The sequence below is a fragment of the Teleopsis dalmanni genome, chromosome 2 (assembly GCF_002237135.1).
Source record: "Teleopsis dalmanni isolate 2A chromosome 2, ASM223713v2, whole genome shotgun sequence".
NCBI lineage: Eukaryota > Metazoa > Arthropoda > Insecta > Diptera > Diopsidae > Teleopsis > Teleopsis dalmanni.
The window spans coordinates 99,881,917-99,901,018 of NC_051847.1; the positions used below are offsets into that span (position 1 = coordinate 99,881,917).

General features: G+C 28.7%; 1 protein-coding gene across 1 annotated transcript in view; it reads right to left on the minus strand.

Moving 5' to 3' along the window:
• Nucleotides 1-366: 366 nt before the first annotated feature.
• Nucleotides 367-19,102, minus strand: part of LOC119685287 (paired box protein Pax-6-like) — a 62,333-nt gene continuing 43,597 nt past the window's right edge. The window contains exons 5-6 of the mRNA XM_038099529.1: nt 2,703-3,231; nt 367-621 (exon numbers count right to left, since the gene is read on the minus strand). Coding sequence (XP_037955457.1) covers nt 557-621; nt 2,703-3,231 — 594 coding nt within the window. The 3' untranslated portion in view covers nt 367-556. The remainder of the gene's footprint in view (nt 622-2,702; nt 3,232-19,102) is intronic.

Consider the following 19,102-nt stretch of genomic DNA (forward strand, 5'->3'; position numbering starts at 1 on the left):
AAACATAGATATTTTTAATAAGGCCCAGTTCATAATGGTGCACTAGTGATCGCTCGTTGCATATTTAGAATGTATATCTATTTGACATCTATGACATTTGATACACATCTATCACATATCCATCACATATCAAGCACATAACCATCTGCTACAAAACGATTACTTCTTAATAAGTCTAACTTAAAGTATTTAGCTGTTACATTTTAAAAACTATAATTTCTATTTATTTATAATACAATACAGTGTAATTTTGCAGATTTTTAATATACGTTATGTTATATTCAACAAATATTATATTTATACAAAATATATATTATGAATGTATTTCATTTGTAGTTATTTACACCCTTTTCTATTTACTGCATACATTACTAATAGTATTTATGGGCTGAGTGTACATCACAGCAAAAGCAATAAGGTTACATGTAAGATGTTGACTCATTTATCTACGATGTCAAATGTATATCTCTTTACTTGTCACGACATAGCAAATTCAATGGCACGTGACAGTTTTTATTTGAGGATTTTAACTACCTTTTGTGTCACATAGTACTTACTAAACACGCTCTTGATTATGTTTGACAATCCTTATCATTGCAGTACACAAAAAAGACTTTATGTCTATAAAAATGCATAAATTTTACAACTATATCTGATAAATATGTATATATAACAGTAATTGTGTAGATTTAACTGATATGGATTTTTTGTTTTGCAAAGATTTATAATGAGAAATTTTTATATAATTGAGCAAATTTTATGCGCTATTTAAAGAAGTTTTCAGTGCTTGTACACCAACTCATGCAAAATATTGGTTGTAATTATATATTGTTATAAAAAGAAATGTTCAAATAGAGAAGCTGTATGTAGGAAATCTTTAACGTATCTGATTCTGGCGCTATTGAAGCCCTGCTCAAAGAATTTGTATGTGTATTGGTAAAAAACGAGTTACGTGGTTCAAGGTTCAGTTAGACGGCAGGTAACGTAAGAAATTAATTCAAAGCGAAATGCACAATCAACCAAACTTGTGTGTTTGATAGAAACGAAATAAACAAAGTACACCGTTTTTGTTTATTTCGTTGGTATCAAATACGCAGATTTGATTCGTTGTGCATTTCGCTTCGAATTAATTTCTTACGTTACCCACCGTCTAACTGAGCCTTCATTCAATCAGTTAAATTTTTAACTATTTTTTCCAAAATAAATGTGACCGTATGGCGTCAATATTGGCATGAACTTCAAAAATTGCTGGTTTGTCGGCATAAACCAAAGTCTTGACCTAATCCCATAAAAACTAATCGAGAGGTGTTAAATCGCACTAACGAGAGGGCCAGTTAATAGACCCACTTCTGGAAATAAAGTTCTTAAAGTTGTCAGATTTATTTTTTATCAAAGTAAATTTCCACAATTTGAAATCGTTGTTCTAGCGTTAAACGATGTTGATGAATTCTCAAATCTTACTGAACAGAAATGTCAACACAGTTTTATATTATCAGCTGTTAAACCATAGTTATCAACATAGATAGTTCTCTTGAATTCTCATGAAAGCACTCGATTAGGAAACAACAACTACAAACAAAAACTACAAACTATGTTCAGACACATCTTAATTTCACAAAAATCTTGATTTCATCTTTGATTGAGCGAAATTAAGTTGTTTTTCCATACCAAATTTAATTTTAATGTTAAAACGAAATTAAGGAAAATCGTTGAAACGAAGTCTGAAATTAAGGGACATTTTAAATGCAGCTATGCATAAGATAAATTTTAAACAAAAGATAAGAGATAACGAAAAACTGTCATTTTTTTCAAATAAATGCCAATGACAGTTGACTTTAATAAAACCGTGAAAATATTTTGAAACTAGTGCAAATTTTTTAATTTGAATATAGCGAAAGAACTGTAATTATTATTAATTTAAAATAGAGTGAAAAATAATAATTCACATACCTAAAATCCTCTAAAGCTAATAAAACTACTGAATGTCATCCTTAATAGTTATAATAATCAACTTTTAAAATTTCCCAGATACAAATGGTGTTTGGAGCATGTAATTTTTAACATTCAATTTGTAAACAAAAAATTTGTATGATTTCCTTAATTTGGGAAAAAGTTAATTAATTAACTTTAAATTGTATAAAGTTGTTGAAATAACATGGGAATCAGATAAATGCAGAGAAGTCCGTATTTTAGAATACGCACTATATAATATTATTGGATTACCTTGACAAAGGAAGAAGCTTAAGCTGAAAAGTAAATAAGGTTCTAAGTATATGTGAAAAAACGAAGGAAGAAGTCGTCTCACATTTGCTAAATTAAGTCAATGTCTAGTGCTAGTTCACAGATCTCAAAAGAGTACTCTATGGAATTAGATTTTACTTCAGATTTTGAGACTGAAGTCAAATTGTTCTTTAGTATGACAATGATGTGTTAGGAAAACGATGAAATGATTATATAACTGAAAAAAGCGCCAAAAACAATGACTACAGACTATTTTGGAAAACAGGAAGACTATTTTTTAGTAATTGGTTCCGTAACTTACTGACTAAGGTGTTATTGATTATACTAATTAAGCACATAAACATGCGAATATGTAAATTAATGAACAATAGTTTTTTTTAGGTTTTCTGAAACACAAAAATTTTTATGAATTTGGATGTATACCTTTGATATCTAAAATTGTAAAACCATTATTTATATACCTTTTTTAAGTATTACTTCTTCGGAGTTAATTGTAGAATTACTTAAGACACCAGTAATTTTAGCTCCACCATTTGGAGATGTTCTGCATGAATTGTGATGCGGGCTTGATGAATGGCTTCCATATACAGCTGTTGGAATAGGTGAATCATTACCACTTGGAGGCGGAGAGTACCATGATGTGTTATGAGAATGTGGTGGCCAACACTGATTCGTCGACGTTTGGTTTGATACTAATGAGTGCATTGGATGTGTATGATGTGATGCCATTAACTGTGGTTGTTGATGATGATTTTTCAATATTCGTAGTTTATCGTACACAGGAGCAGACTGAGGAATATTATTAGACTCACATCCATTACTTTCAATTGAATTTATTTGAGATGTTCCTTGCATTAAGGCATTATTTAAAATATTTGATGATGTCGATGTGCAACTATTTAATAAATCTCTATTTTTAGACGATGGCGTTTGTTGCTGTTGCTCTTTTTGTGCTGCTAAATTTCGTAAAACCCGATTAATTGATGAAACCTATTTAGAATATAGTATTAATAAATAATTTTGAACTGGTATTTTTTAAGCATAGATAAAAATTTAATTAAATTAATTCTATTCTGATTTTCCCCTTTTTACTGTAATCTAAAATGTAAAAATGTAACATTACGAATATTTTACAAATATGTAATGCAAAATTTTATTAAAAAACCAAGCTAAGGCTACAAATAACAAAAGCTGTAAATACAAATGAGTTTGTTTATTTACAATACTTTTGACTAATTTATATACTATAATTATATTAGCATATAGTATGTTTGATTTTTGATTAAATATTGATTATTTATTTCATGGTTGTTATTTATTATTCACTATTTAGAGGCATGATTAAGTAGTTTCATAGTTTCATTTCTAGTTAAGTTAGATTTATAAATTACTGGAACATTAATAAGTCAAGTAGTGTGCTAATGGATCTTATCTTAATATCTAATTATACGACGTTCATATAATTTATTCCATTGGATAACAAATCTAATGAACGCGCATTGTTATTTGTTAATTAAGTTAAAGATCCAGCTAGAATTGTGTAATACTGTCATATGCAAGTGATATTATAGAATATACTGCCAATGATAGTATCTACATTGATTTCGTGCAAGCCTACATCTGCAGTCTATTTAATAAATTAATCTATGCACTTGTTGCAATAGCAAAATGTAAATGCAAATGATCCTAGCGATCAGATTAGATTGATATGGATTAATGCCAAACTCAAAATTCATATCATATCAAGGTTGATATGGATTAAATTGATGTCTCAAAATTTTATCAAATAAATTTTTTTTACTTTGGATTCTTATTCGTTGACATGCAGATTTTTTTTTAACAAATTGCCAAACATTAAAATCCTTGTCATCGCTGTGTCACAAGACGTCACCACAGATTTGATTGTACGATAGCTATTTATATGTTCCGATGCTTTCGTGTGTGGTAAGTTTCGGACGTCGCATACAGATCATTAACATACAGATGTTTTTTCATATTCCGCACTTGACACTATTTTTCTAGCCTATCTAACATTTTTTTTGCAAAACCTGTCCTTATTCTGAAAGTACCACAATATCTTTACCGTGTAAGAGAAGTCAAAGATTTTTTAGCTACTTGCAATCCCACTTCTCTGTAATCATGTAAATCATTTAAAAACATAATGAAGACTTGCCATATTAGTCACTCTGCCTTACTTCTATTCTTGACTATAATACTTGGAACTTTTTACTTCATTCTATAACAGGGTCCTTTAATAGTTAGAACTTTTCGCCTCTGTTTGGATTTATATGCTTTTTGGATAATCAAAAATTTTGTGGAAATACCCATCGTGAATTGTTTATGCACAAAAGCATTATTAGAAGCTCTGTGAAACGTTGCACCAAACTCTACAATTGATGTTAGATTATCACTGTTATCACTTGTTAAACATTTTAGTAAAAAAGCATAATTATTGTTTGGCACAAGATTCAGTATGTTTTTAAAATAATGCTCGATTTAACCAATTTCAATTTTTGAAACTGCTTCAAGCTTTACTAGATGGTCCTAGATGGCGGCAGCCATTGTCATCCTTCACTCTATCTAATTTCAGTTCGAGTTGGTTCTGCTTGCAAATCAACTAAGATTTTTTATGTACTATGAAATAGTAATGTATTATTATTATTATTATAATTATAATAATTAATAAAAATTAATTAATTATTATAATAAAATTATCATCAACATTTCAATAGTTTTTATTTCCTTGTATGGACATCTAAGATTGTTATTGTATTTAATGTGAAATAGGCAAAGTTAAAGTGCTGAAATCATTTGCATTTGCAATAATGGTTTTGATGTTAGTAATCAGTAACTACGTTTTGAAGATTAATAGTAGAATCAATAGTTGGTTCCAAATCGCACTTTATAATACTTTTTTAATTATTTATTACTTATATTATTTTTAATTTGCTTCGTCTACATGTAAAACAACGCTTAAATCTTTCGTAGAATGGTGAAAACCTGGCTATTATTACCAAAATTTGATGAAGTAAATAGTTTAAGAATTGTTTAAGAGTCATTGTGTTGATTTATAATGATTTATATGAACTGTATGAATATATAAAATTTGAAATAATCTGATTGTTAAGAATATATGTTTATTTATAGTAGGACTACACACCATATTCGACACTTGTTCTGTGCTGTTCTCTTATTTATTTTATATACATTTATTTAGTTTTTTATAAAAATGTTGTTTCCACTAATCTTAAGTTAGCGTTAGCTTAAGTTATGTTTTGTTAAATAAAATAAAATAAAATGAAGAAAATAATAGAAAAATAAATATATACTCGACAAATGCCAATAGAAAAGAAAATCTAAAGCTCTTTTAGCTTTATAAAAAAATATAAAATAAATGTGAAATGACTCTGGTGCAAACTAAAGAAAAAACAGGCAAAATCGAGTCTGATGATAGTGCAAGAGAAGAGTGGTACTAAAGGTGTATGGAAAAGAACTATTACATTTAATGGAGTAAAGTAAAGTAAAGTGTTGCAATTAGTATCCTAATTAGTATCTTTTTAGATATTATTAGATTTTATTAATAAAATTCATTAATAACAGATGCGGTGTAGGTTGGAATCCAAAATACCGAAAGAAGTTAAGATGTTAGTGCAGAAGATGCTTAATCGCAATCTGATATTGTAACAAATGCTTTTACTTCATGGCATCAATACGAAATCAAGTTTTCAAAATGATTTACAATTACAGCTCGATACTCTGCAATTAGAAAAGGATATACTATCCCTTGAAATTGAATTATTGAAAAGAAAAAATATAATATAAAATTAGAAAAACTTTAGCATAAAAAATATTATGCATGTAAGACATACGGGACAATCTTCTATCCCAGAAGATGAAGATAATTAATTTTTGAATGTATTTAAATGTATTTATTTTATTTCTAATTAAAATATAAACTGTAGTTTACAATTAAATATTTATAAAAAATTATATCATATATAAAATAAGTCATATTTAAATTAACTTTATTATTTTATGTATTTCTTGCACCTTTATTATTCATTCAAAAGTTATATTTACAATAAAATATATTAGAAATAAATTTACATTATGTTATATTTTTTAATTGGAATAGTCCTCAATCATATGGGAAAATTTTTTTTCCAGCATTATGGTCCCATTTCCAAGTAGATTTGGATAAAGGATATAAAGGGAAATTTTGATATGTTTTTAAACTATAAAAACCTTTTTTATTCTTTATTATTTTTTTTGACTATCACTTAGGAGTACTTGTAAAAAGAAAGAAATGTTTATAAAGTTTAATATTTCGGAAATGTTTCAAAAATCCCCAATACAGCTAAAATGTTGTCAATTTTAACATTTTATTTCAGTAACTGGGAAATATTGGGACAGATTTCATAATTTTTAACAATGAAGAAAATATAATACAATAACCATTTTAATTTAAGTTTTTTTTCCAAATTTTGACCTCAATGTTTTCTCTTACCTTAATATACTAGAAAATTATACTAATAATCTGATAAGCAGAGTTATTTTTTAGAATGGCTCTAATATACATATCAATCACATTAAACCATAAATTTAAATTAATTAAATTAATTAAAAATGAACTAAATGATTTGTCAACTAACATAAATAAACTTAAAATAAATCCAAATAAATGTAAAATTAAATAATTATGTTAGGAATATATGAAAATTGTATTTCTTCAGCTGATTTTTTGCATGAGGTACAATAAATTTGACAGGCTTTTCTTGATAATATCCTTCTGTGGCATGAATAATCTAAGCCAACACTAACTTGATAACGACCTTCAACATATCTTAACCATATTTCCACACCTTCCAATTTTCAAAGGACATCATTTTTTTTTATTGTAAAAATCTGACAATAAATAACTACTTAGTTCGTTAATATTATCTGGCTTAAATCGGAGATTAAATTTATGAAAGTTTATTTAAATAATTTGGACAAGAATGACATTCGAGTATTTGCATTATTTTGTGTAAATACTAAGGTGTACATATAATTAATTTTTAATTACATCAAATGAAGTGTTAACCTTAACAATTCAAGTCACTTAATGGAACACTGTAAGTGTGTTCTCTCTGTTTTCATTTATTCTACTCAATATTCAGTTTACGAAATTTCATTTTTATTTGATTTCAGTAATAAATTAATTTTCTGCTTTGAACTTTTTTTAATGTACATAAATTTTAATCTAAAATTTTATTAGCAAAATATTTAAAAAACTATTTGCAAGAAAAGTTCATATAAAACCAGATCTATTTCCCCATAGATCAACCATATGGCTCAGATATTATTGACTGATTGGTGGGAAAAGGTGTTGCTGGAAACTCATATCGTGAATATTATATTCCAGCGCTTACTTTGGTTAACGTTACATAATACGCTTCATCCATTATTTCGGGAAGTCTAGAAGTCATTTTAATTGGTGTTTGAAAGTTTCACTTATATCAGAATGGATAACGCCAAAACCGATAATGGTGGCAGCCAAAGTGCATAAGTTATAAACCCTTGGAACGTATTTAGCCAAGTAGTTATTCGTGTAACACGAACACACGATTTTCAAAATATACACAAACTCACGAAAATTGATTGTGAGTATCTAAAGAGCTGCTGAAAGATCTTTTCCGTGTTGACATATGTAAAATGCTTGTTATTGACAGAGAGGAAACAAATTATACTCATTGCAATTTAGCGAAATATTTACTATATATCTGGTATTGGAAAATGAAATAAAAGGAATGGACGCAGTATATTCGTTGTAATATACTGCATTTATGCGAGAGAAATAATTACAATATATATTTACGATTTGATAACACAAAACGAAATAAGACTAAAGGAGCGCAACAAAAGTTGAAGAACTTTTGGAATATTGGAATAACAAAGTTCAGAAAAAAAGTTTTTTACTTTTGAGTTGAATCGGTTTATAAAAACGAACTACTAGTATTTTTAAATGCTAGTAACAGGATCTATGTAGATCATTATTTTAAGTCAAGCCTTAGGTATTGTAGTTTAATCTTTAATGGATTTAAATATATTAAACACGGGCACGTTATGAGATGTTAAAGCAGCTCTTAAGACTGAATGGAGAAGATTTCCACCGCAGTGTGAAAACTTCATTCCAGTAAATAGGGAAGGGATCTGAGACCAAGAGGTTTAATACCTAGAAGTAAATAAGAAATAGAACATGTTTCAATTTTTAATTTGAAAGTTTAAGCGAGAAAGTTACATTAATGAATCACAGGTATTGACAAATTATTCTATTTCTGTGTAAAAATGTATAAATTTGACAAATAATATTATACTATACAAACTAAAAATTTTATTCTTGCAGAAAAAAAATAAGTATTAAAATAAAAAGAAGCAGGGTTTGAATTGCTGTTGCTAATTGCATTGCTTGCATAATTGCTAACGCATTGCATATGAAAATGAAATAAAAATATGCATTAGCAACAGCAAAAAACGTAAACTGGTTTCATTTTGATTGCTTGCTAATAGTCAATTTTACATTTTTGACTATTATGCATTTGGAATATATGCAACTTGCTTGCTTATGCGTTAGCTGCTTATGTTTTGCTATTAGCAAATGTATATGGATTTCTTCTTTTTGTTTTTGTTTTAAGGGAATGTGTACGCATTATTTCTTTGTTGGTGCATTGAATATAGTTGTGCAAAATTGTAAGTAATGTGTGTGCGTACAATTTGTATGCAATTAATATTATTTTATCTGTAAATAGATTATGCCTAAATTTATGTTTTTTTTAATTATTAAATTTATGATATATATGATATATATGATATATATGATATTAATTATTAATTATTAATTTATATATATATATATATATATATATATGTTTATATTTGTGGGAAAATTTTAAATAATATGTAAAACATATTATATACAAAGTTGCCGTTATTCTAAAGTGTTTCATTTTAATCGGTGTATCATGGCTCCGCGACTTAATAAATTCGCAATTCTTCAACATTTTAATATAAATAGTGATAGCGATTTAGCAGTTTGTAAAATTTGCAAACATTCGTTGAAGAGGGACAGAATATTTAATTTAAGAACACATTTAAAAAATATGCACCAGTTAAATATAAATAAAAATGAAGATTCCAGCTCAAGTAGTAGTGCAATAGTTGTGAAAAAATCATTCCGAAAACAAACAATTAAAATCGAAATGAGCAAAAAAGAGTTATTTCGCTATTCCATTTAATGTCCTTAATTCGGAAAATATGAGAAAGATTATTGACCCTATTTGTCGTGGCTTAGAAGAAAAATTTAATAAAAAATTTGTATTGAAAAGCATCTCCAACGAGCTGTACGAAGAAGTCGAACTGCTAAATCGCCTCACTATTTATATTAAAATGTTGAAGAATTGCGAATTTATTAAGTCGCGGAGCCATGATACACCGATTAAAATGAAACACTTTAGAATAACGGCAACTTTGTATATAATATGTTCTACATATTACTTAAAATTTTCCCACAAATATAAACATATATATATAAATTAATAATTAATAATTAATATCATATATATCATATATATCATATATATCATAAATTTAATAATTAAAAAAACATAAATTTAGGCATAATCTATTTACAGATAAAATAATATTAATTGCATACAAATTGTACGCACACACATTACTTACAATTTTGCACAACTATATTCAATGCACCAACAAAGAAATAATGCGTACACATTCCCTTAAAACAAAAACAAAAAGAAGAAATCCATATACATTTGCTAATAGCAAAACACAAGCAGCTAACGCATAAGCAAGCAAGTTGCATATATTCCAAATGCATAATAGTCAAAAATGTAAAATTGACTATTAGCAAGCAATCAAAACTGGTTGTTTACGTTTTTTGCTGTTGCTAATGCATATTTTTATTTCATTTTCATATGCAATGCGTTAGCAATTAGTCGTTTGACAAAAATCGACTGGTTAATATTTATGCATTAGTCAAAATATGGTTGCTTTTGCTAATTTTCAGCAAGCAATTCAAACCCTGAAAAGAAGTGAAAAAAATTGAAAGATAATACAAGTATTAAAAATTTGTAAATTTAAATTGGGTTCTAAAAAATTTTTGTTTTAGTTTAAATCGGTATAAGTCGCACGAGCTGCCTCTAGCATGAAGAAGAAATATGTAAAAAATATGAAAAATAATTATCCGTTGAGAAAATTATCCGTAATTATGCATTATTTTTAAAAGTTAGAACGTTTAAGATTAGATTGAATTTTGAAAGCGTTGGAAACTATATCATCAAGTCAGTGCATCCTTTGAGGATTATTGTGACAACCCACTTTAGTTCCATAGGCGCGTAGCAGTTAAAAATGTCATTACGTCCCTTGGAGAGATGTTGCCCATTTCCGTCATAAAAAAAATCGAAATACTTCAACAAGTCCGAATATTACAATACTTAATATCGCTGTGTAATAAATAGATTTATGGTCTGGCCACGTGTGCTAGAGTTGGCTATAGTTTATACCTTGCTCTAGAGTCGATTTCAATGTGCTCTTACGTTATCGAAATATTATTTCGTGAGAATTCGGGCTCCAATATCTATGATCATACAGTTCGGATCACAAAGATTCTTAACTATTTTTAAACTCAATACATTACTAATACAGGGAATAAAATCATCCTTAAATTTACTTGCACATTTGAAAAATAATTTTCTTTCCGATCTTAAAATTTTCAGCTACATAAATGTCAGTAACGAATGTTGGATATTCCTTATTCCTCATAATAAAGTGAAAAAAGGGTATATTACTAGGAAGACGATATATCCTTTGATTTAAACTCCGTAAAATATGCTACAAAAATATTTGTTATATAATTAGGTTTATAGCATACTTTTAGGAATCATGCCATTCTAAAAATGTGTGTTTTAAAGTAGAATTTAGAAATTCTACTTATTTTAAACTAGAATAAAATAAAATATAAAATTTTTTTTTGTACATCTTATGAAATTTATTTCACGGATATATGCGCTTATGAGAGGTGAGCGATTAATTAATTTTTTTTAAATTATTTTCAAATCTTCTTTTTAAGAATTGGTTTCTAAGTAAAATTAAATGATAATTGGAAAAAAATAAAAAAAAATCATTTAATAGTATAATTCTAAACCCTAATTTAACTGACATTAAGTGATTGTTCGTAACGTGTTAAGTGCATGTTAATTAATTTTAAAAATTTTAAAAATAATACCATTGGAAGAATTTTAATTTTTAAGCAAAATTAATTATATTATCCAATTATAAATAGGATATAAAAAATAAATAGTAATAAATAGTAAATAAATAGTAAATGGGTTAAACAATTTTTCTAAAAATACTTCTAAAAATGATGATCAGGAAAACTAAGTTTTTAATAAAATTTTAGGATTAATCTAAATCAAAATAAGTAAAGATGTTAGTTTTGGAGTTGCCGAAACTGAAATGCCCTTCACAAAGAATTTTGGTACCACAAAAGTTCTTCTAATAAAAACCTGTGTCTCAATAAGTTTATATGGCAGTTATATTTAAGTCTGAACCGATACGAATAGATTTTTTATATTATTTCATATAAATTGAAGTACATTCTATAAGTTTTCTTCAACACTTTACAAAAATCTTGATCAGCCTAATACACCCATTTTACAGTTTTTTCAGGTAAGGGTACATAAATACGAGGGCGGTTTGATAAGTCAGTGACTTTTTGAATAAAACAAATTTTTTTTGGCAAATAAACATTTTATTTTTCTACATAATCACCTTTTAGCTCGATACATTTAGTCCAGCGTTTTTCTAATTTTTTTAATCCCTCCAAATAATAGGTTTTCTCAAAGCTCTCAAAATACGCGTTTGTTTCGGTAATGACATCTTCATTCGACTCAAATCTCTTACTGCCCAGCCATTTCTTTAGGGGGCTAAATCTGAAGAATATGCTGGATGGGGTAACAGTTCGTATCCCAATTCGTGAATTTTGGCCATCGCGACTAGGCAAGTGTGCACACGTGCATTGTCTTGATGGAACAGCAAGCTTTTTTCGCCAAATGCGGTCGTTTTTGCTTCAAATCAAAGTCGAATCTGTTCAAAAGCTTTGAATAATATTCGCCTGTGATCGTTTTATCTTTCTTGAGGTAATCGATGTGAATGACACCGCTTGCATCCCAAAAAACGGTGGCCATGACCTTGTTGGCTGACAGACTCTGTTTGGCCTTCTTTGGTCAACATTCACCCGAAGCAACCCACTGTTTCGATTGTTCCTTGGTCTCTGGAGTGTTGTGATAGATCCATGTTTCGTCCACAGCAACAAAACGGCGCAAAAACTCGTTCGGATTACGGCTGAACATCACTAAACACTCTTTTGTAGTGGTCACACGATTGCGCTTATGGTCGAGTGTGAACAATCGCGGTACCCATTTCGCGGAGAGTTTTTTCATGTCCAAATATTCATGTAAAATATGATGTACCCGTTCAGTTGAGATACCTACAGCATGATCCAATATCATGCTATTATCATATCATGCGAATGTCATACGATCATCCAATATCATTTCATTGATTTTATCGACGATTTCCGGCATGATCACAACTCTGTAAACCACTTCTTAACCATTGCAATTGATGGCGCCGAGTCCCTGTAGTATTTATTTAGTCTTTCCTTAGTTTCAGTAATGGTATTTTTACGTAAAAAGTAATACTTAATCAGCACGCGAAATTCGCTTTTTTCCATCTTCGTAAAAATTCACGAGGTTGTCTGGTTTGAACGGCTGCCAAACACCAACTGAACGACGTAGCTTACTCAAATTACAAAGTTGCCCACTGGTAGATTACAGCTGACGGCAGCACTGTTGCATTTGGAGTAACTGCGCGGAAAATTCAAAAAGTCACTGACTTATCAAACCGCTCTCGTACAAATCCATATGTTACATCAATATGTAAGATTTTATATTGAATTTTTAATTAAATATTATTATTAAATGTAGAAATGGTTTATTTAATATTTTAAAAATATAGAATGTGAGTAATATTTCATTATATTATTTTTAAGAGAAGATCGCTAAAATGAGTTCTTTCATGTATTTTATTTTTGTCTGTATGGTGTTTAGTAAAATTATATAATGGTTAAAAAACCTCATTACTATGCGAAAAGTAAAATAATAAAAACTATAAGAATTAAAAAATAATTTAAATAAATCGGAGTTGAATGTTTTATATTGCATAGCTTTGGGCTATCTTATAATGAACTAAGTGTCACTGTCAAAATTTATTATATTTGATCGGATGCCCTTACCACCGAAAAATTCGGTATTAACTTCAAACTAGTTTTGTTCGTATTCGGGAAACTAACAATCAAATAATTCGAATATCCAACTTCTCATCAAATAATTCGAACACGAAAAAAATCGAACTTAAATATAAATGCTAAATTTGTGTTTAATGTATTCGTACGTAAACTTTCGGGGTGGTTTTTAAATTTGAATTTAAGCAACGGCGGCGCTGATAGACGTAAGTTTAAAAAAAGTTTATATTTCAGGTACATGCGTAACATTAGTATGTGTTTTGTAATGAAAGTTATATGGATTGATGACTAATTTCATGTTTTGTCTGTCGCTATTAATGTGAGTTTATGCGTGAAGAGAATATGCATTTGTTAATACACTTTATAAACGTTGGATATGTATATGCGAATAATAACAAAAGCGTTTAAATATAAAAGTCAAAGTGCTTTAAAGTAGTTCTAACCAGCAGTTAATAGGTCTGTTCCACGAACTACTTGTAGTAAAACTCAAGTAAAACGCAAGTAAAATACAAACTGAGGGCGTAACACAAATAAAGATCCAAATTACGCTTTTTACACAGATTTTCATGGAACGGCTTTGTGTGAAATCTGGTGAGAACACTAGTGCTGATTCACAAAATCACACAAATTTAACTTGAAAAAAAAATATACGAGTAAAGTCTGTGTAGCATTTTCAAATATCGACAGGGATGTTTCGTTCTCTTAGATGCTCTCACTTCCTCGAAAATTTACTGATGGAACGCACACAGTGGTACTCGAAGTTACTACGAATAGCTTGCGGAACAGACCTAATGATATAGTTGGAACTAAAACTAAAGGTGACAACTCAAACCACATTTTAGATGTTCAAACAATTCTCAAAAACAATTTTTCTTACTAAAATCTGTTTTTAGTAAGCCTTCAAGCAAGATTGTTTTTTAAATTCTTAATGCCAACCTAAAAGCGATTTTAAGAGTCGTAAGACAACTTTCAAGACGCGCGAAAAGAATTGATAAGTTCTTGCGTATATAATCGAATAAAGAATTCGAAAGCAATGTAACTGAGATTAATTATTTAATTATTATTATTTATTTCGGTCTGGATTTTATCAGTAAATAACTTAAATTTTATATTTGGGTGAAATTGTGCTTACATAGTTGCATATCTTACATATATGTATGATGTGTGAGATTTTATGGTAAGATTATATAATTTAAATATATACTTTACCGCTTTCATCGGTTTTTTTTGGATACTAATGGATACAATGGACTACTTTAACTACGAGCTCTGTTATTTTAAGCTTGATTATTTTATTGGTTTATTGGCATTTACGTATCATCCCACCAGATCTTTAAATACATGCTTCTTTTGGGCACGTTTGTGTAAATTATAATTATAATATTTATTTGGCTTTCAGTTTATAACTCTAAGATAAATAAATTATTTTTTTTATTACTTTTATCTACCGAACCTTAGTAGCCAATGAATCCATCTATTTCTAATTAGAATTTTAGCTTCCCTATTTTAATAAATAATCATCTGAACCATTTTGATTTTGGAATAGTCTCTTATAGTCATTTCAAGGCAGAAGTTAGAAATGGGAACCATTTTGATTTTGGAATAGTCTCCTACAGTGATTTCAAGGCAGAAGTTAGAGTACCTATGTAAATGGGTTTGCATACAAATATGCCATTAATTTGCTTTTGTATTTACCCACTATATTTAAGCTATTTTAACAAACACCACTAAAATGTTTGTGATATGGAAGTAACATTACTAAAATTCTTATGTGACTTATGCGAATTTATGCAACTGAAGTGTAAACGTTATGCTATAAGATCATATACTCACAAAAAAATTTTTTTCTGATATAAAAACCAAACCATTGGACTAGCATTGTTCATATGCAAAGGTCAGCATACGAGTAAAGCCGAAAAAAACCAATTCCTCCATTCAGAAAGGTGTCTGAACCAATCTGTCAAATCCTAATTGTCGCTAATTTTGCAGAAAAACAGTTCGGTCAAGTCGGTGAGAAAAGAGACCCCCAAGATTTTAGATCTTCTCCTAGCCAATGATACCCACTGGCACATGAGGTGGAACAGAGTTTTCTCTTCGTCCGCAGAACCACAACAATGACAAAAGTTTTTACAGCATAGACCTATCAGCACCGGTACCGTAATGCTGAGCAGGTTACGTCGTAGTTGAAGCAGCGGACTGGTATGTTCAGGTAACATAATGTATATATACATGTATTTAATTTTGGTTTAGAATAAGTTTTAATTTTTTTTGTGGACCGCAGGTCATGATTTTCATATCCCATATTGCGATATCATATGTCAATATCATATGTTTCTTAAAAGTACATCATTATTCCAGCAAGTTTTGTGGCTGTGTAGAGGAAATTTGTGGAAACTGTCCTAAGACAGAGTGATTCAAAGTGATTAATCAGTAAACAGAAGATAATGGGCAGCATGATTCAATAGTAAAACATATATGGTCAATGTTTTTGGTTATAAAAAAGTCCTTTAAGTCGGGGATTTTAGCAGTGTTACCAGGCAGTGTTACCAATACTGACAAATTTTGACTTTTTTTCGTTATTGAATTCTGCGTGATGCCTGAGTTCCATGTCTCATTTTCTTATTAAAGTCAATTCGAACTACGGATCTGTGACCTAGATTTTTTAAAAATTCAAGAGAATGAGTTTTACAATTATCAAATCTATATTAGTGAATATTTTGAAGATATGGTCGTCTATAAATGTTTTTAATTTTTATCAGGGTAGCTTGAGTATTTTTTTTGTTCAAATTTATTGTTCAATTCGCATTTTATATTATGTTGTGTGAAAATAGATGTGGTACCGTGCACTTATTTATTGGGGTGGTTTTTTCAAACTTTAGTTTAATTTAGGATTTTGAAGTAGCTTTTGCTGGTAAATTGGGTTTCTTATATAAAAAATGTGGAAATTTCTCTTACTCCTATCAAGTTAATGTTAGTTAAACCTAAGATTTGGACTATAGGGCATAGAATTTATATTTATTTTTATTGGCTGCTCCTCTTCTATTGCTTGATCATAGGGCATATTGTAGTTAACTAGAGTATGTCTTTGGAGTCTGCAGCACGAGTTTCTATTATATTTCTAGCCTTTTTTGGATGGGTGCATTATTGTCTATATGTTTTTAAACGGGAAAAGAGTTTAAATTGTAGAGCACAAAAATTAACATACTTTTAGGATTTCTTTCAGCAGACATCTGGCACTTATACTTAAGATATTTACGCAATGATTAGACGAGCTATATTTCTCATTTAAATTTATATTAAATGGATTTTAGTAAGCAGAAAGTTATTTTAAGAAAAGTTCTTCTAAGGATTTTTACGTACGATTAAAAACAATTTTAGGAGTTCTAAAACAGCTTTTTGAGTCGTAAATGGGGGTGATATAAGTTTGATTATATATATTATATGTTTATCTGGGTTACTCAGACTAATGATTCTAGTTACAGTTACTTTCGAACTCATTCTTATCGCGGCTGTTAGTTCCACTTGTATTATGGAATTGTAAATGACAAATATGTAAATTGATGGAATTTTATTGACATTGTTTATGGTTTCAGTTTCGCTATTGTTCTTTGTGTTATAATACATTGAGCCTACTTTAAAAATATTCTGTAAATGCTTCATTTGTGTTTGTTAAATCTTGAAAAAACCCGTTCTCTGCGTGAATTTTTCTTAATATGTATATGCCGACGCACTAGGAAATACAAATAGCGATTACTTACGTTATCTATAATCTTCGCTTTTATTCTGCATTTGACTGATGGAATACGACAACTGGATTTAGCCATCAGCGCAGCATAGACAACAGAAACAATACAATTTTGTTGTACTAAAGTCACATATTATTTATAAATAATATTATTTTATGCATTATTTAAAATTTCGTGATTTTATATAATATATTATTATGTTAATTAATTAATATGAAGATATGAAAATATGAATTAAAATATGCTTGAATAAAACATCAGTGCATAAACTTTATTACAAAAGTAACAAAAATGTATATTTCATAAAATTAAGTGTCAATGAAGAATCAATAGGAAATTAGTACCCTTAGTCCTGTCATTAATGTTCACACATTTTAACTTAGGCAGTCACTCACCACCGTTTTGTTGACAGATTTCCTACAATCGAATTTGTGCGATTTCCCCTTGTATAAATAATGCTTAATGATTTGTGGTGCAGTTGTGTTTTTTTAACGTATAAGATTTCGTATTTTCATCTTATTTCTTTCTGCTTTATTTATATTATGCACATAAAGAATTTATTTCCAACTGAATGGATACAGTTTTTTTGCTTATCTGTCAACAGCATTTGATTTTTGTATTTTAAAAACAATAAAAAGATAAAGCTAACGCTAACGCTAACGCAAACGCTAACTTAAAAATGGCGTCAAATGAACATATAAATTCGTAATATTGAAATCGTTGATGATAAAAATTTGGGTTACTTAAACCTTTGTACTGAATAATTCAGTTGTGACATTTCAATGCGTAGACAATAAGACTGTATACATACATCTTTTAAAATTCAAGTCACCAAAATATTTATATTACATGCATAACACAAATTAATTTTCTAATTAATTAATAAAAAAAATACTCGTAGATATTTTTTAAAATAAAATTAATATATAAATCGTTAGCATAAATAGTGCTTATTTAAAAATATTGTTCTTGCAATTTTAAAAACAAGTTCTACACTGTTAAACTAAACAGGACTTTTAAAAAATAGGCGTTATTCGTAAGGACATCTGTTGACCATTACTAAAAGACATGGTTTTAACTGAGCCTCTTATGATAAAATGAACGAACTGCCAAAGTTAGATGACATTACATAAATAGAGACACTCTTATTTCGTTAATTTTAGTTACAAATTATTAAGTTAATTATTAGTTATTAAGTTCATTTCATAGGTACAAATATGAGTACAGAGAATAGAACTGACAATTGGTTTAGTGTTACACTAAGTAATATTTTTTTTGAAACTTTTTAATCAATGAACCAAGTTTATGGTCACGCTTGTTTATATTGTGACATAGTTCATAATTGTTATACGCGGTTTGAAAATGGCCGTAAAGACAAAATAATTCCATAAATGATAATATTATATTTGAGCGGCTTAACTCCGTTACAGCCAGAGCTTTCATGAGAATTGTGCGTAAATACAATAATCCGCTAAAATCATCATTGAAATTTATGGAATTGGGACTTGTAAGCAATAATATTATTTATTGGGCTTTTTGATGTCCCATAAATGATGTACATTCGTGTTTAGAAATCTGATGTTCACTTATAAAACCTATTGGCACATACTTGCGTCGGTAAAATTAATCGATACCCATATTTACCTATCTTGTCGGGTATTGAACTGACATTCTAAAAAACTGTCGTTAATCAAGCAAAAATTCTGCTTCTATTTGTTCAAATATCATAACATTTTTATACGAGTAGCATAAT